The sequence below is a fragment of the Furipterus horrens genome, unplaced genomic scaffold (assembly GCF_987537825.1).
Source record: "Furipterus horrens unplaced genomic scaffold, mFurHor1.1.pri manual_scaffold_5, whole genome shotgun sequence".
In the NCBI taxonomy this organism is placed as follows: domain Eukaryota; kingdom Metazoa; phylum Chordata; class Mammalia; order Chiroptera; family Furipteridae; genus Furipterus; species Furipterus horrens.
The window spans coordinates 109,273,058-109,300,728 of record NW_028327175.1 but is presented as its reverse complement, the minus strand read 5'-3'; the positions used below and the strand labels follow the sequence as shown (position 1 = coordinate 109,300,728).

At 44.9% G+C, this 27,671-nt stretch overlaps 1 protein-coding gene across 1 annotated transcript in view; it reads left to right on the top strand.

Moving 5' to 3' along the window:
• Window positions 1-27,671, top strand: part of CLEC16A (C-type lectin domain containing 16A) — a 217,300-nt gene that overhangs the window by 10,067 nt on the left and 179,562 nt on the right. Inside the window, exons 2-9 of the mRNA XM_090277013.1 lie at window positions 2,634-2,762; window positions 4,931-5,064; window positions 10,285-10,433; window positions 13,075-13,180; window positions 14,875-14,998; window positions 17,755-17,929; window positions 19,376-19,429; window positions 22,945-23,058. Of these exons, the coding sequence (XP_090133139.1) occupies window positions 2,634-2,762; window positions 4,931-5,064; window positions 10,285-10,433; window positions 13,075-13,180; window positions 14,875-14,998; window positions 17,755-17,929; window positions 19,376-19,429; window positions 22,945-23,058 (985 nt within the window). The remainder of the gene's footprint in view (window positions 1-2,633; window positions 2,763-4,930; window positions 5,065-10,284; window positions 10,434-13,074; window positions 13,181-14,874; window positions 14,999-17,754; window positions 17,930-19,375; window positions 19,430-22,944; window positions 23,059-27,671) is intronic.

Here is a 27,671-nt window from a genome sequence, read left to right as displayed (position 1 = left end):
CCTCTCCCCTGGCACCACCTGTGCCGTCACCGCAGGGAGTGGGCATGCCGTGGACTGCAGGGAGCGTATCACTGATGGCCATGGCGTGAGTTATGCAGTGGCTCTGAAACCTGGATTGGAAGCTCGTTCAAAATGCAGATTTGTGGGCCTGTACCCAGGAGTCTCGGTTGCTCTCAAAGAAATGGGCATGCCTTGGCACTTGATTGTGCTGATGTGTAACCTGTATGGTGGACAGGAAGTCACTGTCAGGACAGGGTATAGAGAGACAGGATGGTTTCCTATAGGCAAAGGTGACAGGGTGAATTTTACCTCCCTGTTTATTTGATCTGTACACAGAACATATCATATGAAAAACTGGACTATACTCAGAGGAAGGAGGAATGAAAATTGGTGGAAGAAATATCAATAACTTAGATATGCAGATAATACCATCTTATGGCAGAAAGTAGCAGTGGTTTGAGATGACTTCTGGTGAAAGTGAGAAGGAAGTGAGAAGAAAGCAGGACTTGCATTTGAATATCAAGAAGACAAAAATTATGACTACAGAAGGAATACACAGCTTTAACATAGTGAAGATACTGAAATTGTTAAAAATTTTGCTTACCTTAGTTCAATTATCAATTCAGATGGGGACTGCAGCCAAAAAGAACTCAAGAGAAGGCTGAGATTCAGAAGGGCAGCAATGGAAGAATTAGGGAAGGTCACCATAAAGATATGTCAGTAGGGACCATGGCTAAGATCATCCACACCCTCGTATTCCCAGTTACTATGTACTGATGTGAAAGATGGACAGTGAAGAAGGCTGATAGGAAAATGATTAGTTTGAAATGGGGTGTTGGAGGAGAACTCTACTCTGGACCACCAGAAAGATGAACACATGGATCTTAGAGCAAATTAAGCCTGAAACATTGCTGGAGGCAAAAAAATGACAGAAGGGAAGCTGTTCTGCTGCAGCGACATTATGAGAAGGCAGGGTTCTTTGGAAAAGACAGCAATGCTGAGAAAAATAGAAGGCATCAGGAAAAGATGGAGACAAATATGAAATGGGCCGACTCCATAAAAGAAGCCACAGGCCTGAGTCTACAGGAGCTGAGCAGGGCTGCTGAGGATAGGACAGTGTGGGCACCACACGTTCACAGGGTCGCCGGGAGTCAGAGCCAACTCCACATCATGTAACACACCCACAGTCAGTCCTGTGCATCTGGGGTGGGGAGCTAGAATCTGCAACTTAGGTGATTCTGATGCAGGTGGCCTGTGAACCACAATTCGAAAAACTCTGCTCTTCGAGCCTCTTGGGGAAGATGAGTCGAGGTGACATGAAGACAGGGATTCATGAGTGAATCCCCCAGTAATTCATCACAGGCTGCCCAGTGCTGTGGACTTACCTTGTTCCAGAGGGAAACCGGCATCCACTCCCACCGGAAGCCCTGCCTGTAAATTTGGGCACAAGTGTTGAAGATTTCTGTTTTTGAGGGGCTGTTCTAGTTGTTGCATGGCAGAAGTTGCATGCAACTATAAGTCAAAACCTAGCCCCCTTAAGTAGCAGATTGCTCCTTACTGTACCATCTGAAAGATTCTACCTTATATAACTTACACCTTTTTAGAGATTTTCGGTGGGGCAATCCTGTCTAACCTTTCCCTGTCTTTCTCTCACAAGCCCCCAACCCCCAATTGAAGGGGGGCCATAAAAGAAGTCAGGAGGTGACTCTTGGTATCCCTTTTGCCTTCCCAAGTCTGAGGCTGTTATGGCAGCTCAGGTTACCTCATTCTGTACATTCTAGCGATGCCATTTCTTAAAAACTGTGCCAGGTGGCAATCCCAGGGCATCCAGCCAGGCTGCTGGACCCAGTGCTGATTCAGTCGCTGTCACCACCAGCAGAGGGCCTTGAAAACCGGCCTGGTCCTTCCTATCTCTGTCCCAGCAGCTGGCATAGGTCTGAAGCAGCATAGGCCTTCCAGGACTATTTCGGGGGTGAAATACAGTGCCATAGTCTCAAGTCCACTCAGCTTTGTGAATTCAATAATCTGCTCTCAGAAAATAAGAACAGTGCTCTGCAAGTAACCCACTTCACGTGAGCCATTGGTTCTGATGGGCTACCTGCACTTTGTGGGGAATTACGGACAGTCCAAGAGTAATTTTGTGATTGCACGAGATTTTTACCCCAGGTGCTGGCTTTGGGACCCACCTTCCCTAAACTGTGACTCCACCTTATGCACGTCTTATGTTAGGCGTTTAGGCCTGAGCCATGTGTCTACTTGCTTCACTAGCGTCACACACCTGGGGAGTGTGTGAAAAAGGCCAATGCCTGGTCTTCTTTCGGTCCCCCTGCATCTGAATCTCCGGGTGGGCTCCCATACCCCCACTTTATCCAGTTCTCCAGATGATTCTCCTACATACTCAAGTTTGAGGATGGCTGTCTTCAAGGGCTTGACCGTTCTCTTGCCTCATTTTGGGTCGTCAGTGTGTCCCTGGTTGTCTGCCATTTTTCTTAAATGGGAGTTCTGTCTCATCTGGATGGAAGTTGTGTTAACTGGATCTGAAAAAGCACAGCCATATTGTCCCCCAAATATTGCTAATGGTCATTAGCCTGGCTTTCATTTCAGTTGGTAATCTTTACTTTCCTTCCTCTCAGGTATCTGTACCATGTTTTGACCAAAAACACCACAGTCACAGAACAGAACCGGAACCTGCTAGTGGAGACCATCCGTTCCATCACCGAGATCCTGATTTGGGGAGACCAGAATGACAGCTCTGTGTTTGAGTAAGGGTTTAATTTTACTCCTTCCTTTGAATATTTTTCTAAATGCATATCATGAGTCATTCCTGATGATGTCAGAATTTGATTCCAGTTTGGTCTTGCACAGATATCTATACTCTATCTATACAATAGGGAAGTTACAGAAATGAGTCTCTAGAAAATCTGAAAATATCATGGCTAATTTTTCTAGTAGTGTCTGATTATCAGCCCCAAGGAAGGAGACAATGTCCTGGGTAGTTAGACCCTTGAGTGAACTGGGGGAGACACTAAGGGCAAACACTTACTGTGTTTACTGATGGACCAGGCACAGTGCTAAGCTCTTGAGGAGATAGCACCCCCACTTCTCCTGGTCACTGCAGGGTAGAGGCCTCCTTGTCCCCGTTTATGTGTGTAGTCACACAGCTGCTGAGTGTTGAAGCAGCATCTCATACCAGAGCCCAGGAAGGCCTTTATCCTTCTTCTCCTGCTTTTTAGATGAGTAGCCTTAGGCCAGCCTCAGTTTCTTCATCTTTAAAGGAGAGAAAGTTCCCTGCCTAGTGCCTAGTATAGGTAGGCACTAAGAAATGCTAGCAGTTCATTAAAAAAAAAAAAAAAAGTAAAAAGATATCTTCATTGGATGGTTAAAAAGCAAAGGCTATAAACCATGAACTACTTCCCCAAAAGACCTGTCTACAGCATCTCAGTACAGAAGAATATGGATTATGAAAACCAGCAGGCAGGTTTTATTTTTATATAAAATAATCTCAATTGTAAGTATTGAGGCCACTTTTAAAACCATTCAAACAAAATAAAGGTATTTTGTTTCTAACATGGCTCCTTGTTTGGGATCCTGATTTTCTGAATGGCTCCATGTTTTCATCAGTAAGGCTCTCTAAGATAAAGCTGCTTGCAGGGAATGCTCACCTGTGACACTGGCCATGCTCCCCAGAGGACGGCATGCACAATGAAGTGAGGTGTTGCTTCCTTCCTTCCTGGTACTATAATATGCTCCAGGTTCATCTTCTATTTTTTCTGCTGCAGCCCTAGAATTAGTTGTTTTCCTAAGGAGCCCACCACTCCTCCAGGGTGTTTTTAAAAATGACGGCTCTTGGACTTCACGCTAGACCTAGGGTATCGATCTCTGGGGAAAATCTAGGTCCAGGCATTTTAACAACTTCTCAAGTTAGTCATCATGGTGCTGCAGTGAGCTTGTTGGGGGATCCTTGGTAGACAAGGAAAACAAAAGAGATCAAATGATAGGAATATTCTGGGGTCAATGTGAATGGCTCCCAGAATCAGAGTTGGAAAAGATTTTAGGGATCTTTTTTAGGTAATTTATTCATCCATTTACCCTTTCAAAGAAGTTATGCAGCCCATGATCCTGCTAACTGAGAAACTGACAGTTGAGGGAAAAGTCACCAAAGCTAAGTCAACCAGCAGATACATGTTTCTGCAGTGGTTTGTTTGGAGTATTCCAAATGAGAGGTTATCTGCTCTTAGCTAGAATTCAGAGAACACATAACTAAAAACATCATTTTCTTCCTTTAAAGAAAGACAGCAGGGGCTTCTGTCTCCCTCAGAAGTCAGTGCCCCAGACTGCGTGCCGACAGGTGTCCCGTCCAGAACAGGAAAGGCAAACACAGACTTGGGGACTGCTTAGGGTCCTGCCACCATGTTAGCATCTTCTGTTTCCTTCCTGCTCTTTTTCTGCAATTATGGAAACTACAAACTGGACAATTTGGAAACCAAAACTCTTCAGACCAGCATTATTTTGCTGCTTTATAGGGAATTCCCATTGTTAACACTCAAAGACATGGAGAGCAAAGGGAAGAGGCTTAGTAAGGAAAATGAAAGATATAAAGTATTTGATGAAAGATGCTGCTTACCAGTGTTATAAGCACAGATAGATTACTGTGTAATCATTTAGTAGGTAAAGACCTTTCCCCTTCTGTCAGAAATCTAGCACTGTTCTCACATTCTGGAAAGAGAGCTCAGGAGGTTGCACTTGTCCGTCCAGCATCGTGGGGGCTGGGACAGCACAGAAGCAGAGGCTGTGCAGGTGGTGTGGTCTGGCTGCTCTGCAGATGCCTTTTGGGGGTGGGGGTACACGTGTGCTGTGCATGGAACCAGAGGATGATTTGGATTTCCAGATGTGGAAACAAACCACTGATGCTTTCCCATTCTCTCCCCAGCTTCTTCCTGGAGAAGAACATGTTTGTTTTCTTCTTGAACATCCTGCGGCAGAAATCAGGCCGCTATGTGTGCGTTCAGCTGTTGCAGACCTTGAACATCCTCTTTGAGAATATCAGTCACGAGACCTCACTTTGTAAGGACAACCCTTGACACCTGCCTCTGCACTGCTGAGCATCGGCAGCGTGTAGTTTGGCGTGGTTTTTGTGCTGTTTTTCAAATGTCTGTGCTTACTGGGTATCTTAGTGTGTGGGGGCTGCCATGACAAAGTACCCCAGACTGGGTGGCTTAGACTACAAAAATTTATTTTCTAGAGGCTGAAAGTCCAAGATGTGCCTTCAGGGCTGGTTTCTGGTGAGGCCTCTCTTCCTGGTCTGCAGATAGATGGCTGCCTTTTCATTGTGTCCTCATGCGGTCTTTTCTGTGTGTGCACAGAGTTATGGTGTCTCTTCCTTTTCTTCCAAGGACACCACTCTTACTGAATTAGGGCTCTGTCATATGACCTCATTTAGCCTTAATTACCTCCTTAAGGTCCTATGTCCAAATACAATCACACTGGGGGATAGGGCGTCAACATAGGGATTTGGGGGGCACACAGTCTACAATATGTTTATCCCTATGTGGTGGTGCTCTGTGATTCTGGGCCGTTTGCATTTCTTGTTTATAATTTATTACCAAAGAGTTGGAGTCAATCAGCCAATAAAACAAGCATTGGAAGCAGCAGGGGAGGAAGAACTCAGCCACAGAGCATGCAAGGTATGGGCTTTGGCACCTGCCCGACTGGCACACATATGACTCAGAGCTTATTCCCTGCCCTCACTAAGGCTCCAGTTCTTCATCTGAAACAACCTCCCTCTACAAGGCAGGTGCTGTTGCTGCCCTCATTTAACACCCAGAGGGCTTGAGTCACTGGCCCAAGACAACAGCTCTAGAAAGGCCAAAATCAAGAGGGGTTCAGCCCAGGTGAGTTAACTCAATGGTCCTTAACTGGGGTTGATTGTGCCCCCAGCAGAGATTTGTCAATGTCCAGAGACATTCTTGGTTGTGGTAATGTGGTGGTCAGGGGTGGGGGTGTTGCTTCTACCATCTCATGGGTGGAGACCAGGGATGCTGCTAAACATCCTACAATGCACAGGAGAGTCCCTACAACAAATAATTATATAGCCCAAAATATCAACAGTGAAACCCTGATTTACTTCCTAATCCTCCATGTTTGACCATTAGCTTTGTTATTCCAAGATGACCGTATCAAGTCCCAGGCCCTACCCACAGAAAGTAGGGAAGAGAAGGCAAATGACTGAATGTGTATGTTAGAAGCAGGCTCTAGGTCCCTGAGATAGGTTAGAAAATAGTTCTGGTGGGTGGAAGGAGCTAGAGATGTTGTCATTGGCATGCATCCCTTTGGGGAAGGAGGAAGAGGTAAGAAAGCAATTGAGTTGTGGCTCTCAGAAGTGACCACTAGATGGTGCTGCTGCTCCAGGAGACTCCTTACACCCTGAGGAATGTGCGTTTGACTCACTCTCCCTGAGTGGTTTCCCGTTACCAGCTTTTGTTACACTGGATGTGAATTATGTGTGGTTTCTGAAAACAACTAGAGGGGAAGACCCAGCTCGCTGGTGCTGAGACTCCAAATGGACCTCGGGCTGGTTCTGCCACATATTCTCTGCGGTGCTCTGGAGAATGAACTCTCCAAGCAGCAGTGGAGATAATGCAAGTACCTGGGGGATTGAGTGGTCTGAGGATTAAGTGTAACAGTGTGTCTGCAGAGTGTAGTATGTGGTCTGGCAGATAGATGGAAGTTTCCAGAAGAGTTGGTTTTATCATTAAATCTAGCATTCCCCCAAACGTCTGTTCTGCAGTAACCCTTTCTAAGCCCAGGCTACTGGATTAAAGATGGGAATGGAGCAATTAAAATTCTGGTGTTTCTGGATCAGATAGCTTTTCTTACACTATGTCTATAAAGGGTGCCTTTCTGTAAGAAACCCAGACAGATGTCACTAGCTTTATGAGGAATTCACCAGAGTACTTTTATAAAAGTTCTGCCAAAGTGGCAGAAGTCACTTCCTTTTCATAGAAGTTGCATTAATTGGGGTAAGAGGATAGATGACTTTTGCTTTTGTTTTTAGTTTCTAATTATAGAAAGAAAATGTCCTCATTATAAAGCAACAACCAAAACAAAATCAAACATCACAAAAATACAGAAAGCAAAAGTTCTGTAGAATCTCAGCCTAACAGTTCAGTGTACACATACGGTTTTGCTGTTTATTTTTGCCCAGCCTGCCAGTGTATCTTAGATCTTCTGATTGTCCGTTCATGCATCCTTACCTAGTTTGGTTCAAGACCTGCACTTTGCTGGGCCATAACTTAATTAACTTGACCATGGGCATTTAGGTGGTTTCCAGATTTTCACTCTTACAACCAGCCATTTCACAAGTGCACCTGTTGCCTTTTGGGTGTGGTAACCTAAGTGACAGGAGGCCTGAGAGACTGAGATTACTTACAGACTCCTGGGTTTATTCTAAAAGGATACCACAGAAAGTCGGCCACATCGTCAGAGGGTAGGAGAAAAATCCCAGCCGAATAATAGAGTCACCTCCGCTGCCCCCGTAGTGGCCCCTACCACCCACAGAATCATCTCGTGGAGGCCCTGGAAAAGTCCCCGCTGGGCAATGATTGGAGCAAGTGGCTTTTCCCGATCAAGAACGCAGCCCAGAGGCCCATGATTGCACATCTGAAGCTGCCAGCATTGGCATCTGTGCCTCTGGTGGGCCAGAAGTAACTAGCCAGTCAGAACGAGGCTCAGCATGACATCTCAACAATCCTTTCTCCTGCCTGCTCATCCCTCCCCATTCATAGCCAGAATGACAGAATGAAAAAGAAGTGCCCTGGGCATCAGTATCACCTGGGCTGCTTGTTACAAGTTAAGATTCTAGGTGGATAGATTGTGGATTGTTCAAAGAGTAGAACACTGTATAGTAAAAGGAGAAAAAGGAATGAACTCCTACCACTACATGCAGCGACATGCGTAATTCTCAGATGTGACGAGTGAAAGAGGCCAGACAAGGAATGTGTATGCTGTGTGATTCGTCGCATGTGAAGTTCAGGAACAGGTAAAACCAGTTTGTGATGGTGGAAGTCAGACGAGGGATTGTCTTTGGAGAGTGGGCAGTGACTGGGTAGGGGCACGGGGAGCCTTCAGGGGGGCTGGGAATGTCCTGTGTCCGATCTGGTGTCTTAGGCTGTCTGTATTTGCAAAAACTCATCAAGCTGGACACCTAAGATTTGTGAGGTGTCTGTATATCAGTACATAGGTACATGTACCTACCATTCATAAATATATACATTTCCACATATATCAAGCTGTACCCTCAAGATTTGTGGAATGTGTTACCTCATTTTTAAACAGAAAGGCTCTAATATCTGCCTCAGTAATTGTTCTGACCAGGAAGGAGATTGTGAAAACTTTTAAGATTACAGACTTCACACCTCTCTATAAAGCCAGGATATCTAGTGTGCTTTTCAGAATACAGTGGCTTTTCTAGAGAGCTGGCTTCTGAGGAGGAACCAGCTGTGGCTCATGCCATAGCCTCTATGGCCCTGGGCTGCCAGGTGGCTCTTTGTGTTGTGTTTGGTGATTCCACATAGTCTTTTCAATAATACTTTGGACTAAGGTCGGTACCTCTTTGGTGCCAAATAACTTAATAGTTTATGTTCCATGAATCCAAGAGCGACTGTGTTCAGCCCTAGGAATATGGTGGTAGAGATTATTGATCTCTAAATGATAGTAATAAAAATAATGGCAGCTAACATTATTGAGTGCTTACTTTGTGTCCCTCACTGTTCTTAGTGCTTTTTGTGTATTATCTTTAATCCTCACAACAGCCTGTGAGGAAGGTACTGTTATTTGTTTTCAGACAAGAAGACTGGGGACTGGGGAGGGTAAGCGCTTTGCCCAAGGTCATCCAGCCAGGAGGTGGCAGAGGCAGTATGGATCCAGGTCCATATCTGAAGCCAGTGTTTCTTCCACATGAGCGTTTCTTAACACAGAGTCCCGGGCCCACTCCCAGAGATCTGTCTAGGGGGTCAGCCCTGGGGCCCGGGATTCAGTGTGTCTGATGAACTCCAGATGATGATGTGCTGCTGGTCCGAAGACCAGACTCTGGACCACTCCACTCTGCTGCCTCATGTGTCTGCATATAGGTGCAGGTGCTGATTGTTCTCTGCCTTTACCCATTTGTGGGAGGCAGGTGGGGTGATGCAGAGCTCACAGGCTGGCAGCCCACAGAACAGATAGAGGCTACAGAAGAGCCTGTTTTGCAGGGTGGCTGGTGAGGACTTAGAGGAGGACATGTCCAGCAAGGGCCCAATGCCAAGGTCACGAACTGGAGGCCCATGGGCCACAGCTGGTCTACAGACCTGTGTTTGCAGGCCAGCACAGCTTTTAAAACTAGCCGATCTAGTGACCAACATTGCAAAATCAGGAGATGGGCATTAAAATCTATGTTACCCAGGTCCCTTGCACAATTGGTAGCTCTCACCATGCTGAACCTGCATTTCTGTAGGATCTAGGGGTTGGGAGCTTGGAGGGGTTGCCATTTTTCGGCTGGCCCCGGGCCTCCCAGTTTTCATTGTTGGCCCCCATGAGTAATGATATTAACACAGGCTTTGAAATGGGACCTTGGTTCACATCCCATCTCTGTGACTGTCTGTCTCTGATTCCTGGGGCAAGACTGAGCTTTTTTTTACTTATCTGTAAAATGGAAAGAATGAGACCTACTCTGCAGTATCTTTGTGACAATTACTAATAGTGTAAAGCACTCAGCCTGGTGCCGGGCATGTAGTAGAAGTTCAGCATAAAGTGGCTTTTATGAAGTCATGTTGCTATATAGGGAGGAAAAAAACCGTATGTGTGAGGCCCTTTGTGGCATTCAGAGATGATGGGGTGACTTTTCATGGCAAAACGGGGCAGCTTTTTATAAAATGCAGTGCTTTTTACCCTCATCCGTAGGTCATTTCTGAAATGCCCACGCACCAACTCATCTGCTCAACTCCCAGCTCTGTTGAATTGTGCCTCAGTGAAGAAAATGTTCAAGTTCTTTTCTGTGTCGTGTGGGAGGGAGGGGCAACCCGGGCCTTTCTCTGGCATTGCTTTTGAACTTTCTAGGGATTACCCATAGTGGATGATTTATTTGCTGGTTAAAGGTTAAGCTGCTCCCTGTTAGCTTGTTTTGCCCCACCCACCCAGACTTGACCGGTTTGAGTGTATTCACATGATCCTTGGCTTGTTACCTGATTTTCCCTGCTTGTCTTTCCTTCACCATGAATTAACCTGTTTTTTTTTTTTTCCTCCTTCTAGATTATTTGCTCTCTAATAACTATGTAAATTCTATCATTGTCCATAAGTTTGACTTTTCTGATGAAGAGATCATGGCATATTATATATCATTCCTGAAAACACTTTCATTAAAACTCAACAACCACACTGTCCATTTTTTTTACAATGAGGTAAGTAACTGCCAGAGGGTGCATTTGAATGCAAAGCCAGCTGGTCAGAGCAGCAACTTCTGTCCGGGTGGCCTTCTGTCTGTTTACAAAGCAGTTATGTGCTTGTTCTTTCCTGATTTTCATAGCAACAGTGCTTGGCTTTGGCATGTTTAAATTTTTTTTTTTAATATAATAAGTTACCTCTCTATTTTTGATGTAAAATTCAGCTAGTGCGAGCTGGGAGCATTATACTTGGTAGGGAGAAGTGCTTGGAAGTTGACTTGGGGGTCATGTTACCCTGTGAGAAAAGGAGGAACTCCAGTCAGACCCAGTTTTGCCACTTCCCTGCTGTGTGACCTTGGAGAAGTCCCAGTCCTCTGAGCCTCAGTTTCTTCCTCTGAGAAATGGGGATGATAACATATACCTTCTAAGGTTTTTTCAGAGATTGAATTAAATGAGATGATACCCTCAAAGCCCCAGTACATACCTGGCTCCCTAAAAGCAGCTATTTCTATTCTTTACAAGCTAACATCCCTGGGAGTCCTTGGGAAAATTACTAGAAATTTAAAGAAATGTTGTTCTCACAATTAAAAAAGTAGCTGGGGACTTCTGGCCAAGATGTAGGCGTAGACAGACACGCTAAGAAGGAATCCAGAAGCCTCCCAGCAGGCTTCCTCTCTTGTTTCACTAGTCAGAATGCCAGCGTATCTAGCATTTGGGAGTGGGGCATTTCTGGCTTGGTATCTGGTGATGCTGCAGTTATCTGAAGGCTGGATTGTGGTTGGAGGAATCTGTTTTCAGGGTGGCTTGCTCATATGGCCAGGCAGTTGATTCTGGGTGTGGTCAGGAGGATTCGTTACACAGGCCTCTCCAGGGACTGTTGGAAGGGCCACCTGGCATAGTGGCTGGCTTTCTCTAGCATGAATGATCCAGAAGACCAAGGCAAGCTGTAATACCTTTTATGGCCCAGCTTCAGAAACCGCACACTGTCACATTTGCCATATTCTGTAGGCCGCGAAGGGCCAGCCCCAACTCCCTGGGGGAAAGGACGACACAAGTGTGGTGTGAACACTGGTTAGGATCACTGGGCCATCATGGAGGCCAGCTGTCACCCAGCCACGTGCTGTCTGCATGGCAGGTGTCTTCTGATCAGTGGTTACATAATGCTGTGCTGCCTGTATCTAAAGTCAGACCATGGTCCCAAACATATCCTTTGAATTTGGGCAGAGTCCATCTAGCTGTTCCCATATGATGCAGCAACAGTGACCTGAACCTTGATTTTCTTTGTCTAGATCAGTTGTGGGGAAGAGCTGGCCTCAGAGGGAGGAATTACTAGTTTCCAATCACAAAAACTGTGTGGCAGTTTGAAAAACATTGTGTGGCCCAGTGTCTGTCTGGTATATAGTAGGTGCTCAATAAACATGTCAGCAACCAGACAGATGACATTCGCATTCTCTGAGGGGCTGTCCCAGGTGGAAGAAAACCCACCTGCGAAGTTCAGATCAGAGAAAGGAGCAGACTCTTCCTCCATTCACATGTAGCTGGGATTCTGGGGCCAGAGTGATGCTTCTAGAAGAAGATCCTGCTAGTCACCAGAGGAGTGGTAGGAATCTCATTTTTGAGGTGGGCTTGGTTTCCTCTTTTATATGGGCCGGTACAGTAGCTACCAGTTGTTAAGTGAACACTTGACTTCTAGTGCTGAAAATCATGTTTTGTTTTTTAATTAGACACTTGTTACCTCACTAGAGGTGGCATCTTTCCCACTCCCTCCCTGCCTGTGAGTGCTCTCCAGCTGGCTGTGGAGCTGCGTGGACAGGTTGGCCAGAAGAGGGCAGCTGAGTATGCCGCCTTCCTGTTCTAGGTCTGGATCTTGTGCTTTTTTTAAGGCTCCAACAGTGCAATTCTGTGGTTCTGAACTGTTTTGATCTGTTTTGATGATCCCTTTTTAATGTCAGAAGGTTTCTAAGACCCTTCTCTGCCATTATAATGTTTCTACTTATAGTATTTCCAAATAGAGGAATATACAGGGTCAGGGGAAAGTAGGTTTACAGTTGTACATGAAACAGAGTTTTCTTTTGTACTATTAGTTATTAATTATTATATTATTTTCCACACAAAAAACCATGAATCTACTTTTGTCACACCCTGTATAATAACCAAGAGAGATTCTGAATGTAGTAAAACTTGACACTTGACCATTTCTTCTTTTTTTTTTTTTTTTTTTTTAGCAGCATCTAATAATAACTAGCATTACTGCCGAGTGCTTATTAGGTATCAGGTTGCTGGGATTAGCATTGCGTTGGAAATAACCTCATTTAATTCTACCAGTTATCAAGTGGGAATTATTTTTCCCTGTTTTTTAGATGAAGAAACAGAGGCTTAGAAATACTACATCACACAGCTACAAAGTGGTAGAACAGGTCATGAGCCTGGGTCTGAACCCTTTTCTGTTTTTCCCATGGTCTTCCCTCCCCACCTCTTCCCACATTCCCCATGGGGAGTGAACCACTAGCTTAACATCCATGTTGGTAACAGTTTTTGTTTTTGTTTTGTTTGTTTTTTGTCTTTTAAGGAAGTCTCTGATAGGATTCAGAAAGCTGGGCTGGGGGGCAGGCTTGTCTTACTGGTTTCTAACTCCTTTTTGTTACTTCTTTTGTTTTAGCACACTAATGACTTTGCCCTGTACACAGAAGCCATCAAATTTTTTAATCACCCTGAAAGCATGGTTAGAATTGCTGTAAGAACCATCACTTTGAATGTCTACAAAGGTAAGTTTTCCTTATGATTTCTACCTTGGCAGCTAGTGCTCGCTTTCTGGAGTCTATAAATCCAATTCTCTGGTGGTAACAGGGAGCTCATTTATTTTAGCTGTGGTTGCTTGTCTCACAAAAGGCCTGTAGTCATTGAACATTTAGCTGGTCCCTTATAGAAATTTTTATACCACTGTCTTTTCCTTGCACACTCAGTTCTGCATGTTCAAGCCCTAGTGCTGACACAGAAGTAGTAGTGTCCTAAGAGAGGCGCATGTGGGACTTGGAGCAGCCATGTGGTAATTAGATAAAGAAGAGTTGTCTTTTAAATGTTAGATTTACATTTTTGTGTTTTGGCCTATGAAATATACTTCCAGGGGGTATATTATCTTTAGTGTATAAAAGCATTTCACGTCATGAACAGCAGGGGGCAATGTTGTATATTCAGCCTGCTGCAAAGCCGCCTTCCTTCCAAGATACACTTAGTGCCCAAATCATTGCCTGCAGGAGAAAGCTGTCCACGGCTCCCTGCCCACCCAGCACAAAGGCTGGCTGCTCACAAGTTCCCCGGCCTGGAATTGCCCTTCACGGCGATGCCTTCTCTGCCTAACGCTGGGTTTATTTTCCCTGTAATCATCGCACTGGAGCCGGGACTATTTTCTCAGGGACCAAAGGGCTTTGACCTTCACGAATTAGGATGTTATTACTGAAATGATCCCTAACTGAGTGGAGGTGGGACTGTCTCCAGGATTCACTGCAGTCTAGCTCCTGGATTGTGTTGAATTGAAGAGCCTTTCTAAGAGCCCAGTGGGACCTCTCCAGAGGTTGCAATCAGAGGGATTGATAGCAAATCCAGCCCTCAGACAGGTTTTAATTGGCTTAGATAGCTTTTGAAAAAAATATATAGTTGCCAGCATTTAAAAATCAGAAGATCTTGGGTAAAAAAATCTAGATTTCTGATTTGAAAATGTAGATTTGGCTGTTCCAGGCGCACAGTCCCACAGGGCGGCAGTGAGCTTGTGCTGAGATGCACTTGTCCCTTGTGGGGTTTGCTCCCGGGTTCACAGGCCCAGTGTGCTGGCTTCGCGGGCTGAGTCATTGGCCAGCCCTGCAGGCTCTGAGTTTGAGACCACATCCCGGCTGCAGTTCTGCTGCCTCCTGTTACCTGTTTTCTCTTGTTCTCTTCTAACCTGTGTCTTTTGGTTTAGATGCCTCCTGCCTTAGCTTTCTCCCTCTGAGCAGCTGTCTCACCATCCCAGTTCCTAACCCTGTTAACTGTTGTCTGTTTTTTGCCTTTCCTTCAATGACGAGTCCCGTGTTCCTTATTCCAGTGTCATGTAAGTTATTAACCTCTGGTTTTTCACTTTCTTATCATTACATGTAAACACAGGAAATGTGCTTGAGAATGGTGTAACTTTCATTGTAGTCTAGCTAAACACACTGCTGATAAGTCAGCTTTCTAATGTACTATTAATGTTTAGCTCAGTTAATCAATTTTATTAATCACAAAAATAGCATAAGAACTGCCTTGACAAGTATAGTTTTGTCAGTAAGATAACCATTTCCAAGTATTTTCAGGAAAGGACAAGAGATTCAGATTACAATAGCGGGCTTTTTCATTATTTTTTGTTATTGTTGTTGTTTTTAAATCTCCCCCAAGTTATTTTTGGTAGCTTGACTCTTTTTCTTTCTTCTTTTGTGACTTTTCTCAGTGGATAACCAGGCCATGCTACACTATATCAGAGATAAAACTGCTGTCCCTTACTTCTCCAATTTGGTCTGGTTCATCGGGAGCCATGTGATCGAACTTGATAACTGTGTGCAGACTGATGAGGAGTAAGTGACCTCATGGGGTGCTTGTGGGGTACAGAGTGGTTAGGGAAGAATTTCCTTTTCGTCGAGAAAAATAAACATTAGAACAAAACTCACTCGCCTGTGTGTCAGCAGAATATGGACTTCCATACTCTAAAAGGTCCCACCCATCAGTCTACTTTTTATAATAGTGGAAAATTGGAAACAACTCAGATACATCCCAGAGGGGGTTAGGGTTAGTAAATTCAGTGCACCTATAGATGGGTGCTAGGCAGCTGGTAAAAACAGCCGGTGAATGGGTAAACAAAATGTGGTATTTGGATATGATGGAATCGTATTTGGCAATAAAAAGAAATGAAGTGCTTTCCATGGATGAACCTGGACAGCAGTCTGCTCAGTAAAAGGAGCCAGTCACAAAGGACCACACATCTTATTATTGCATTCGTATAAAATGTCCAGAATAGGCAATCCATAAAAACAGAGAGTAGATTAGTGCTTTTCTAGGACTGGAAGAGGGAGCTTTACGGGAGAAATGGAGAGTGGCTAGCTATGTATATCGGTCTTTCTTGAGGGGAGGAGGGTAAAAAAGTTCTAAAACTGCAACAATGGTTGGATAACTCTACAGATATACTAAAACCCATTAAATCTTGTAATTTAGGTGAATTTTATGGTAGATGAATTATATTGCAGTGTATCAATTTTTTAAAAAAGGTTAAGATGATTATTTGGGCCCCAGAGTGATGAACAGAAGGTCCAGAGGATTTCTCAAACTCAGCACTGTTGGTCTTTTGAACTAGCTAATTCTTTGTTGTGGGGATGCGGGGGGCTGTCTTGTACATTATAGGGTGTTTAGCAGCATCATGGCCTCTACCTACTAGATATGCCAGTAGCACCCCTTTTCCAGTTGTGACAACCAAACATGGCTCCAGACATGGCCAAATGTCTCCTTTAAAACTGCTGTCAGTTGAGAACGACTGTCCCAGAGTGACAGCTTTGCACGGACCTGGTGAGAGGCACACTTAGAATGGGACTCAGGAAGGAGGTCTCCTAGGGGAAGGGGGTCTAGAGAGATAGAATATTCAGTCTCATACTGAGAAAGAAGCAAGGATAGGTGGAGGGCAAATCTGATGGAGCATTTGGGAACATACAGACCCATATGGATATGAACAGGTGTAGATGTGAAATGTAAGGAGTTAACTCCCGAAAGGGGCAAAAGTTATGCAAGGAAGGAAATGAACCCCTAGCCCTCTGTCTGTCTCTGCAGTGAATGGTTATGATAATGTCAATACCGATTGCCAAGGACTGTTGGGAAGGAGCAGAGGGAACACAGAGGGCTCTGTCATAACATAATGCATAATGGCTCAAACGCAAAATAGAGATTCTCACAGATTTTATAGGAATATGGGAGGAACTATCCACAGAAACTGAAAGAGTTAAACAGAGCCTCCTCGGGAGAGTAGGCAGGAGTCAGGGAGGCTGGGCCAGGAGCTGCTGTTTTTTATTATCAGCTTATCAGTACTATTTGATTTTTAAACCCACCTGTATATATTACTTTGAAAAGATTTTTTTTTAAGTAAAGGTTTAAAAAGTGAAGTGCATTACATATCCTGCTAAAGAAAAATGTCCACAGTATCTTAAGTGGGGTGAAAGCTCATGAAACATTGTGTGTGAATGTTCTGTGTCCCAGGTGGGCCGTGGGGTCATAGGTACTCGTTGTATTATTAGGCTTTACAACATGTATTTACCATAAATATTTATTAAATATCTTAGTAAAGTATAATAAAGAATAATTTTCCAAAATTATGTAAAAGAAGCAAGATTGATCTTGATTTTACTTACTTTTTAAAAGTAGAGATGATTAGAAGACTAGATCTATAGCACCTGCATTTTAGGTGTGACTATAGGGAGACAGAAATGTGGGAAACCAGACTGTAGGGTCACCGATCCCAAAATAGCATCTGTTAGTGGTGAGGCTATAGGAGACTTTGATTTTTTTTTTTTGCTTTTATTTTCTTTTTAAATTTTCTGTCTTCTGAAATGGCCATCTATTACTTGAAAAATACAATAAATGTCTTGCTCTATCTAGATTGCTGTTTGCTGCAGATACCGCTTTGGGGGCTGGGGAAAGAGTGCCATCAGCTGCTTCAGGGGCTCGGCCATCCTTGGCGAGGTTGAGACTTACTCACCTGTGGGGCCCAAGCAGCATGTCCGCTGCTTCACTGCAAGGAGACAGAGACCTTCTGGGGCCTGGGGTGGGGTGTCATGTCCTTGCACTCTGCCCCGCATATGGTCAGTGCCTGTGGGTCCCTCGCAGCTGCTGAGACATGCTTTTTTCTTCCAGAATTCCTCTGGAGCATTTTAATTAGCAAGGATTTATTGCTCCATTAATACTGCTTATCTTGGGAGCCAGGGGATCTTGCCACATTGGCTAGTGGCTACTCTTGTGAAATGGCTTGCTAAGAGCTTAGCTGGTTTTTGTTTTGTTTACCCATTTTGTTTCGTGGCTGTGGTGATGTAGAGGGTGAGTTATACTGAGGCCCCCCCTAGAGGATGTGGGGACCCTAGAAGTCCCCTAAAATTGATCAATTAGAGTGGACTTGCCCATTTTCCCTTTGTGTGTCCCACTAGGGGCCAGGATAGGTGTCTCCTGAAACAAATTTCCACCAATATTTATTTTATGAACAAATGCACCCTAGTGACCTAAGTCTCAGGCCATTGATTCTAGGCCCAAGGGCTTTGAGCTTTGTATTCCAGACTGAGGTTTTCATTTTTATCGGCAGGCACCGGAATCGGGGGAAACTGAGTGACCTGGTGGCTGAGCACCTGGACCACCTGCACTATCTCAATGACATCCTGATAATCAACTGTGAGTTCCTCAATGACGTGCTCACAGACCACCTGCTCAACAGACTCTTCCTGCCCCTCTACGTGTACTCACTGGAGAACCAGGACAAGGTGGGTGTGGGGACCTGGCCCCGTAGTTCCTGCAGGCTGAAGGTCTTCAGAAGGGAGAACAGTCACCTTGAATAGGGCTGGGCTTTGCAAGGGGCCAGGGCTTTGAACCTGCGAGAGATTCCTTTCAAGGCACACTGGTTTTCTTTTCCACTTATTTCCTGAGAGTACTAGGGAGGGGAGGGGTGATGGTAGATTGTAAAAACTGTATAAGTGAATGAGAAAAGAATACTGACATCACAATGAAACAGGAAACCTCTGTAATTTAGGTTTTTTGCTTCTGTGTATCCTTCTCTTGAGGTGTTTTTATCCTTGGTAACTTTTTCCGGTAGTTGCCAGCGCTAATTGATTTGGAGGAGATCCAGTCAGCCACAGAATTTGCACAGAATGGACAGGAAAGGATGGTGCGCACTTAGGAAAAGTTCCCTGGGCAATGACTCTCCCCAGTTAGCAGGCTCACACTCCCTTGGGGGGAGAGTGCCTGTTAAAAGTGCACATCCTCAGGTGTTCTCCCCCCCACTCAATGGGCCCAGGGTGGACCAGAAATCTCCATATTTAACCTGCCCTCCCCCCCTTCCCAGGGGATTCTGAGCTGGTGGTTCTCTGCTTCCCCCTGAGAAATGCTGCTTCAGGGGGTGGAAGCCTTGTGTCTAAACCCTCCCAGAGTTATGGGGCAGAGGCCTTAGCGGGAGGTGGGACAGAGCCAACGAGTTATCTGCAGATGTGTCTCAGAGGGATAAAGCTTTCTTTTTGGAGATGGAAGATAGAGATTATTACTAAAAATAAGTAAATGGAAGAAAATTGCAGCCCTAATGAAATCTAGCCAGAGGCAGCTCTGGGAGGAAGACAGAAAGCATGGAAATGGCTTTGTCAGACCTGGGGTCAAATTCTGTCTCTTTATTCTGTGACCTTGGACAAGGCAGTTAACCTTCCTGAGCAAAATGAGGGTCCTGAAGCTCCTCTCAGGGTTGGTGTGAGCTGGAGCTCATTGAAGCTCTGTACAAATGAGGGGCTTTTCTGAGGCTGCAGTGCCCCAGTCTTTCCCTGCCCGTTTTGAAAGCTCTTCCTGAGAATAGTCCTCTGGGGGCCCTTTCCTGGCAAGCTGGGCCTTGGACTCTCCATGCCCCAGTTGAGGGAAATGAACATTCTTGGTCATTTAAGGAGCCAGTTCTTCTTTTGGATCCAGCCTCTAATCCATGACTAATGGTGAAAGATTTCTCAGGTGGAAAAATTATGGTCTTGCAAATAGTGTTGAATGGGATCAGGTAACGAATTTCTTCTGCAGAGTGGACCTTGACAAGCACCAGGCCAGAATAGCTCAGGGTCCTGGAGGAAATCAGGGAGGCAGATACCTCTCCTCTAGACGGGTGGCTTTCGGCTGTGTGTATTTTGTGCTGCTCACGTATGTGACCTGGACTTCTCTCTCTCTCTCCCCTCAACCTTCACTAGGGAGGAGAACGGCCAAAGATCAGCCTGCCAGTTTCGCTCTATCTTCTGTCACAGGTATGTGCGGTCATTTGCCCATGTCCCCACCACATTCACATTTAGGGGGCCTTGGAACACTGCTGCCCCTCAGAAGTTTCCCAGGTCGCATTACCCTGTCTTCTTTCTCAATGTCTCCCACCTTGAAACTCTTGAAATAAAATAATAAAAGGAAAGGGGGTTCTGTTTTCTAGACACTGAGTAGAGGTGCCAGTATCTTCTTTATGGAGTGGATGAAAATTTAACAAGAAATGAAAGATAAATCTAACTTGGCACTGAGGTAGTTTAGTTTTACCATGGGGATTGAGGTTTCCAAAACAACCAAGGAGTGTTCTGAATACCCTGGAAGTGTGAACTGCCTGGGTCTTATTCACAGCATTTTGAAATAAGCCCGAAACTACGGACCCATTGTGTGTATACACATAGCGACCCAGGTTTAACAAACTTCCACTAATGAGGCTGTTTTTAAAAGCTTTTGTCAGGGTTCTAGTTCCCAGATTACCTTCTGGAAGGTATCTTGTAGCAGCCTCAGTTCCCAGATTTGCACCGCGAGCCAATTTGTCTGCCTCCCCACCCCTCCCCCATTAAGTGTGTTTCTTTCTCATAATTATGTAATATTTACAAGAAGGGAAAAACTCCATGGTGATCTAGTTACATAACTTTAAAAATATTTTTATTACAAGCAGTCCAGACTTTCAGGCCATCTCATTAGACTGTCAAGTAGTCAAATGTTTGACCAGAACTCTGTTCTCACTTCTGCAAATGGCACAGGTATTTATTTGCTTTGCTGAGAGAATGTCCTTCTAACTTGGTCCCTGAGCCGGCTTGAGTTTAAGGTGGGGCTGTCTCCCATTGGCCTGAGGAGAGATGCAGTGTGGCCTCCTCCCAGCAACACAGCCAATCGGGATCCACAGTGGCCTGCTTACTAGTCACTCCTGGAGTCTTGTTCTAGGAGCTCTGTTTGCTTGTAGCTCTGCACTAGTGCTGACTCCTTCTGAATGCCCCTCTGTGCAACGGAGCTCAGTGCAAACCCCAGCCTCTCCTGGCAGCTTTTTCCACCACCTCATTACAAATCTGCCAGCATCTCCTGCTTGGGATTCTGGGAGTCTCCTAGGACCCTAGCAGGCCAGATGCTCAGCCACAGGAATCTCATGGAACACGCCCTCAGGACCTTTCAGCTGTTGGAGCATTGCAGGGGGCAGGTCCCCTCTGAGGAGGGGTCAGGCCACGCCTTTACTCTGGGAACCTCTTTCCTTCCGTTTTGTAGTGAAGGGCCAGCAGCTCAGACACCTAATTACTTGTTTCAGTATCTCACAAAAAGTATAGCTTGTAATTTGGTGTACCTCAACTTGAGGAACAGAGCACTTCCCCCACCCTGCCCCCATGTTTTCATTTAGCTTTATTACAATATTGCCTAAGTGTGTGAAAACCTTAAAACAGGTATAAATCCCATGTCCTTAAGCCCTGTGTCAGAGCATCCTTACCAGTTGTTTTACAGCATAGCCACAAAACCAAGAAAATTCACATTAACAACATTAATTTATTATGACAGGATTCTGTCCTGCTGAAACTAAACTGCCACTTGTAACGAGAGTGTGGCGCAGGCAGATAGGCTGGCCCAGCTTTTTGAGTCCGGCCTGCAAACACCTCCATATACTGTGCAGTGACTTGCTCTCCCTTTACTTTTTTCCATCCAGAGCCCAGGAAGGAATGAGCCCTGTGTGCATCGTAGGTGGGAATTGGTTAGCCTTTGTCTGGTGGGTTTTAATGGGTGGGTACTCGCTGAATGTGGACTGACTAAAAAAAATGACTAAATGATCATTAAGGTCACTTTCACACAAGGCGCACAATAAGTATTTGTGAAATGAATGAACTCAGTGATTGGGATTTTTTTGTGATTAAGTGTGGCAATAATTTGGCCTTGATGAAGGTGAGAAACCTTATCTTCCTTATCATCATAATTGCTAAGAGTTCAATGCCTGCCACAGCCCTGGACATTGGCGAATTCATGTAATTTTACTGTATGGTCTCTATGATAGAAAGTGTCTTCCCAGTGTTCTAAAAACAGGTGTGCTTTTTTTTTTTAAGGTAGGTACCCCATTTTGGCTATTTTGCCTATACCTTTAATTTGAATTGTATTTATTTTTTGAACAAGATATTCATCCTAGTCAAACAATACAAAATGACACACAGGGAAAGGTCTCCTTCTGACCCCTTACCCCCCATGCACCCTCTCCCACTGCCAAGCGGTAACCAGTGTTTCGGATTCTGCCTTTAGCTTTTTCTTTTTTTAACAATATTTATTTTTTTAAAACTGTTAAGTTAAAATGTTCGAACAGGTAAAAAACAAGTTTTCTTTCTCGTTTGTTCAGCCCCCTGATTTTTATTCTCAGAGACAACAGTAGTTATAGGGTTTTCCTCTGTTCTTCCAGAAATGTTCTCTACCAGGGGTTTTCTACTGGGGGTGATTTTCAAACCCCTCAGGGGACATTTGGCAATGTCTGGAGACATTTTTGGTTGTGATAACTGGGGTACGGGGTGCTACTAGCATCTAGTGGGTAGAGACCAGAGATACTGCCAAATACCCTACAATGCACAGGACAGCCCCCACAACAAAAAGGATTATGGCTTGACAATACTGCCAAGGTTTAGAAGCCCTGTTACATGTATATATAAACAAATGCCCTTTTTATATACAAATGGTAGGTAACCCCACACTGTGCTACACCAGTTTTGCCTTTACATTTTAAAGCAAAGTAGCAGGTGTGTCTGACCCAGTTTTGTGAGGCAATTTTGAATACTCTGATTCCTAAGGCCATTCCTCTGAATATTGGGCAACAGGGTGAGATAGTGGGGCCATCCCAGATGGCCCAGTGCCTTCTGATTTTATATCCTGGCACAACTAGGTCTGTCTCTGGCTTGTGTGGCTTTTCTTCCCCACAGTTTCCACACCTACACATACTGCCATAGAATTCTGGTGTGCTGAAGCCCACCACAGGGGTCAGCACTCATTCCAGTGATGGACCTCTGTGTAGCTGACCCTTTGCCAAGTTCTTGATTGGAACAAGACTAACCAGCCCCTTCTTTCTGTATAACTGAAATATTGGGCCAGTGCCTTCTAATCTTTGTAATCAAATTTGACGCTCAAATGCCTGTGGAAAGGAAGGAGTGTGCTGGTTTGGCTGCTCCTTTCCCACGTTGTTTCACTTCAACTGAATTTGGCCTCACCCAGTCATGAGGGACAGTCTTGCTTTTAATGCATTTCCTTCCGCTAAAGAGCAGCCAGCCAAATAGGCAACAGTCTGAATGAAAGGGGTGGCGGCGGGGTGTGGGGGGGGGTTGGGGGGGGGACAGGCAACCCTAGAAGGAGAAACACGTAAGTGATTTCTCCTGAATGTGATCCATTCTTTGTTTTTTGTATCACAGCATTTGCTGCTTATTATGGGGCTTGTGTAGCTCAGTGTTGCTGCAGATCAAGGAAGGAAGGTTGAAAGACTGCACGCTTTAATGCAAATCCATTTCTTCTTTCTCATCAGGTCTTCCTAATTATACATCATGCACCCCTGGTGAACTCGTTAGCTGAAGTCATTCTGAATGGTGATCTGTCTGAGATGTACACTAAGCCTGAACAGGATGTTCAGAGAAGTTGTGTAAGTCATTAGCGTTGAAACTGTTTCTAGACCTTGATAAGAAGCCATGGCTCATTTTGTTAACTTGTGTGTTTCTCTAAAACCGGAAACCAACATTTTGCTTACAACAACAGTGATGTATAAGCTTGTCTGGGATTCAGGGACCCTAATCGGTCTTGAAATGGGTACCCTGGAAGATCTGGGGGTCTGTACTAAGAGTAGATTTATTGATTGTATGTTATTGAATGCGGAGTTGTACCGCTCTGGGCCTCAAGTTTTGTATCTGTGAGGTGCTGTTATGGGGACAGAATGAGAGAATACTTTCTCTAAGGCACAAATAGCAATAGAGGCTGGATATCAAGCATCTTTGAAGACATTGGCTCCATGTGAGGGCAGTGGGGAGTGGTGGGTAGCGTGGCAAATTGGAGAGTGTATGCATCCTTTGGGAGCAGCTGTTGTTCCACCCCAGTCTGCAGTCATTCTGCAGGAACATGGACGCAGTATTGCTAGGTTTTCTCATGTTTCCAGAGAAGCAGGAAATCTGCATTTTGATGTAAAATCTCCCAAGTTTTAAATAATTATTCAGCTGTGGCCTAAACAGAGTATGGTCTATTTCTGGTTTGTGCATGTTTGTGCATTTTGTGCTCTGCTAAAGAAAAATACCAGATGACCAGTATAATGACTTCTGAGGCTTTCCCAGTTTGGCTTCTGTGTATCTTGCCTGCCTTCACTCCCCTGCTCCTGCTTATATGTACCGAACTCCAGGGTACCTTAGTACTGGTCCAGTTTCCTTTTTTTCCAGTGTGCCCATATTTCTGCCTTTGTACCCGTGCCCTTACCAAACCCCAGGTCTGGAAGGCCCTTCCTGCTGGTTCCCCCTTATCAAAGATCTTACCAGTTTTACTCAGCTTACGGTAGGCCTCTTGTTTGTCATTGCAGCTGCTGCTGCATGGGCTCAGCAGACAAGTCTGAGATGAGCCCGGGGTGTAGGCACACGGGTAGTCAGCTCTGTTGCCATATCTGAAGGAGTGGGTGGAGGGTGATCCTGTAGCTTGAAAGGCTAGAACTGTGTGGTGTACCATTACAAGTCCCCTGCCCTTCAGGTTTTTCTGGTGTTTGATAGCTTAGCCAGGCCATTTTGTTTTTTAAGGGAGCATTCTAGCCTCTGAAAAGATGCCCAGAAACTTTCTGTCCTTGATGGTGGTGGCATTAGTTCAGCTGAATTGAATAGGGCCTTTTTATGGCCGCTGTCTGGCCCATCCTCTCTTTGATTCATTCAACAAGTGTTTCTTAAGCCCTTTCTCTGGATCCAGCATCATGCTAGTTCTGGGGATATACAAAATCCTAAATAGTCTCTGTCTCATTGGAGCTTTACAGTCCTGTAAGAGAGACAGGTGTTGATCAACTATACAAATAAATGTACTATCTGGAGTCTGATAAATGCTCTAAAAAGAAGGTACAGTGTTTGTTGAGAGGATCTAACCTAGAGATGACAAAGGTGACAAGTGTTGAGCAGGAAACACTCCCCTGGTGGTCCATGTCATGACATCACGTGGTCTAGAAAACCTGGAGCTTATTTGGTGTTTATGGGGCTGGAGATATTTTTTGCAGCTTTTTAAACTCATTTTTACAGAATGAATGCAAGTAATGGCAAGCTGAGCCAGCAGAATCAGCCTCCCAATCAGAGCTGCTGAGGACCCTGCCAGCCTGTAGGTTACCTTGGGCAAGTTATTTTACCCCATATAGAAAGCAGGGAGAGCAAGCCCTACTCGAAAGAGCTCTTGGTGAGGACGGGAAGAAAATACACTTAAAGTACCATCAAGTGCCTGACAGGTTACAGCCTGGTCCTTGGAGCTGTTTGGTTTGGTCTTCACAGTGGGTAAAAGAAAATTTTATGAATTGACAGCTTTAAAATTTAAGAAGTTCCACACTTGAAAATCAATTTCAGGATTGTCTTGAACAGTCAGAATATCTGATCTCATGGTGCACATGTTTCTACAGGAAGCTTCTCCAAGACTGCCCTCATCATGTGAGGCATGTGTTTGCCATTGAATTTGCCCAATCCCCACCCAGCCCACTGCTAATTCATACTACATTTATATTAATAACAAGTTAGAATGCATCGGGTCCCTTTGGACTTTCTTTTGTCTCGTGATTTCCAGACACTAAAATAGCTGCTAAGGCTCACAGAACATATTCCTATATGACACTGCTGAGGCTTGACTTGGTTTTCCAAGATGAATCCCAGACATCATTGGGGCACTGGGGTTTGCAGGGTTTTTTTAATGGAAAGTGATCGGCATGCCCTTGTAAGAAATAATAATACCCTTTCCCTAGTTTTCCCCCATTGGTAACATCTTGCAAAACTCTAGTCCAGTACCACAAGCAGGATATTGACATTGATACATGGGATTTACAATTTGAGCAAAAGCAAATTGCAGAAAGTTACTGGTGACTTCTCAACTTAGGAAAACCACTTTAGTCAAACCCTCTAATCAGAGGGAACGTTTAGATCTGTTCTTTTCCTGATGGCCTCTACTTGGGATGAAAGTTGTTCCTCCAGTGTGATAGACACCCAACTGCTCGTTGTGGTGGGCTCCTAAACTGAAAATGAGATTTTTTTGAGCGTGGAAGGAATTGCCAACCAAGTGAAAGTGTCAGCTTTCTACTTCTGGTTTCTGCCTTTCCCTGGGTGTGAAATCAAAGTGTGCTGTATTCTGACTGCAGTTGAAATCTGGGAAGAGTAGAGGGGAATCTCATTTACCACTTGTTTGACAGTAGTCCTGGTAAGATTTACCTTCCTTCCCTCTGAGCAAGAACAGTCTCCTATTGTTTCCTGCCTAACTCGGATGTGGTTTGGTCATACTTGTTTTAAGTTTCTTGGTCTTTTTTAACCTACTTTCTCCTTCCCGTAATTTGTAGATAAGTTACTGGTATTGCTTCATTTTTACCAGCAGACCTTTCACAAAACCAAACCAAAATTGAAGAGAGAGAAGCAGAGGGAAGAGCAGAGTTATTTGAAAAGTCTGTAATTTAGGGTTAAATTTAAAATACATCAGCATGGTTAGATAAATGTCTAATTGAAATTCATCTTTGCATTAAAATAATATGGTTCCTGGTAAGGGATAATTTCTTGCTATAATTCTAATGCAGAGCAGATAGTGTGTTTCTTGTCAGGGAAATAGAGTAAGAGAACACTAATTCTGAAACTGCTCACATCTCATTATTTTTGCAAAATGAACATATAGATTAGATTATGGGATATGGCTTATGACCTGTAGGTACTTTTTTTTTTTTTTAAGTGGGGACCTTTTTCATCCTGGGTTTCTGCAGATAGCTTCCTTAGTTTTTGCATTCATTCATTCATTCCTCATCAGAGGTGCAGTGGTGCACAGAAAAGACACAACGCCCGCCCTCACTGGGCTTCCTAGCCCCACGGGATGACTTGGAGATGCTGCATCGCTGGCCAGAGATGCTCAGTGGGTGCTCACTGCAGGAACGAATGACTTAATGGATGAACTCCTGGCGGGGTCACAAGGGCCCTTCTGATGTTCTTAATGACTTTCAGAAATAGCCTCAGGGCCTGACCCTCACGTGCCACCTTCTCTTTGCTCACAGGCAGGCTTTTGGGGAAGGAGTGTAGAGTGGGTTGCTGTCGGTGCTGTTCCGCATTCCGCCTTAAGGGGCAGTCCGGTGGGATGGACTCCGGAGCCGGACTGTCAGGGCTCCTCGTATCATGGTTCCTCATCGTACGAGGTGTGCCCCAGGGCTAGGTAGTCCACCTCTTCTAGCCTCAGTTTCCTCATCTCTCCAATTAGAGTAACAGCCATACAGAGCTCCAGTGGTGCAGTCGGTTAGCTAACGTACTTACAGAGTAACAGGCATGGATTTTGGGAGAGGGTTAAATGCAGCATAAAGTGCATAAATATTAGATGTTATCATTATCATGATCTTAGTGTCTGAAGCTGAAGTACAGCCCTGTGTCCCCTACTTGGGACATTTCTTCTTGGTGTGATTAACACAGAGGCATACTCAGTACACCTTTAGGGAGGCACAAAGGCCTGGAGGACCAGGTGTTAGCAACAATGATGTGATGACAACAGTACTGATAGTAAACGTGACCATTTAGTGGCAGTGGTCTGAGCGCTCTGTGTGCATTCTGGGCCCTCTGAGTCAGCCGGCCACAAATACAATCTCTGGAAAATGCAAATTCTTAACCAGTTGGTGTGCCTTGACTGGCTGTGAATTCAGAATGGGGAGGTAGAATAGGCTTGTTTGCCCCCAAATGAGGATGCTGACGTCTCTCTGTAAGCATCATTTCAGCCAATTATGATGGTCGCCAGGTGATTCTCTGGGGATCCTAAAGATTGAGTGTATACCTAGGATGTTAGCTGCCAGTTCTCTCTGTGACACCCATCCTTCCTGGGAGCTAGGCCCTCTGCTAGCAGGACACTGTGCCAGGACAGGGCTGGTGGAGCTGGCAGCTGAGAAAGTAGCAGCCTGGCTTCTCTGGCCTGTGTGTTTGCAGAAGCAGAATCATGGGCATGAGGCCCCCTGGTTGCTGCTTCAGGGCTCTTTCTAAGTCAAGCTTTGAGTCACATGGCAGCAGAGCCTCCCACGTATTGAATATAGCA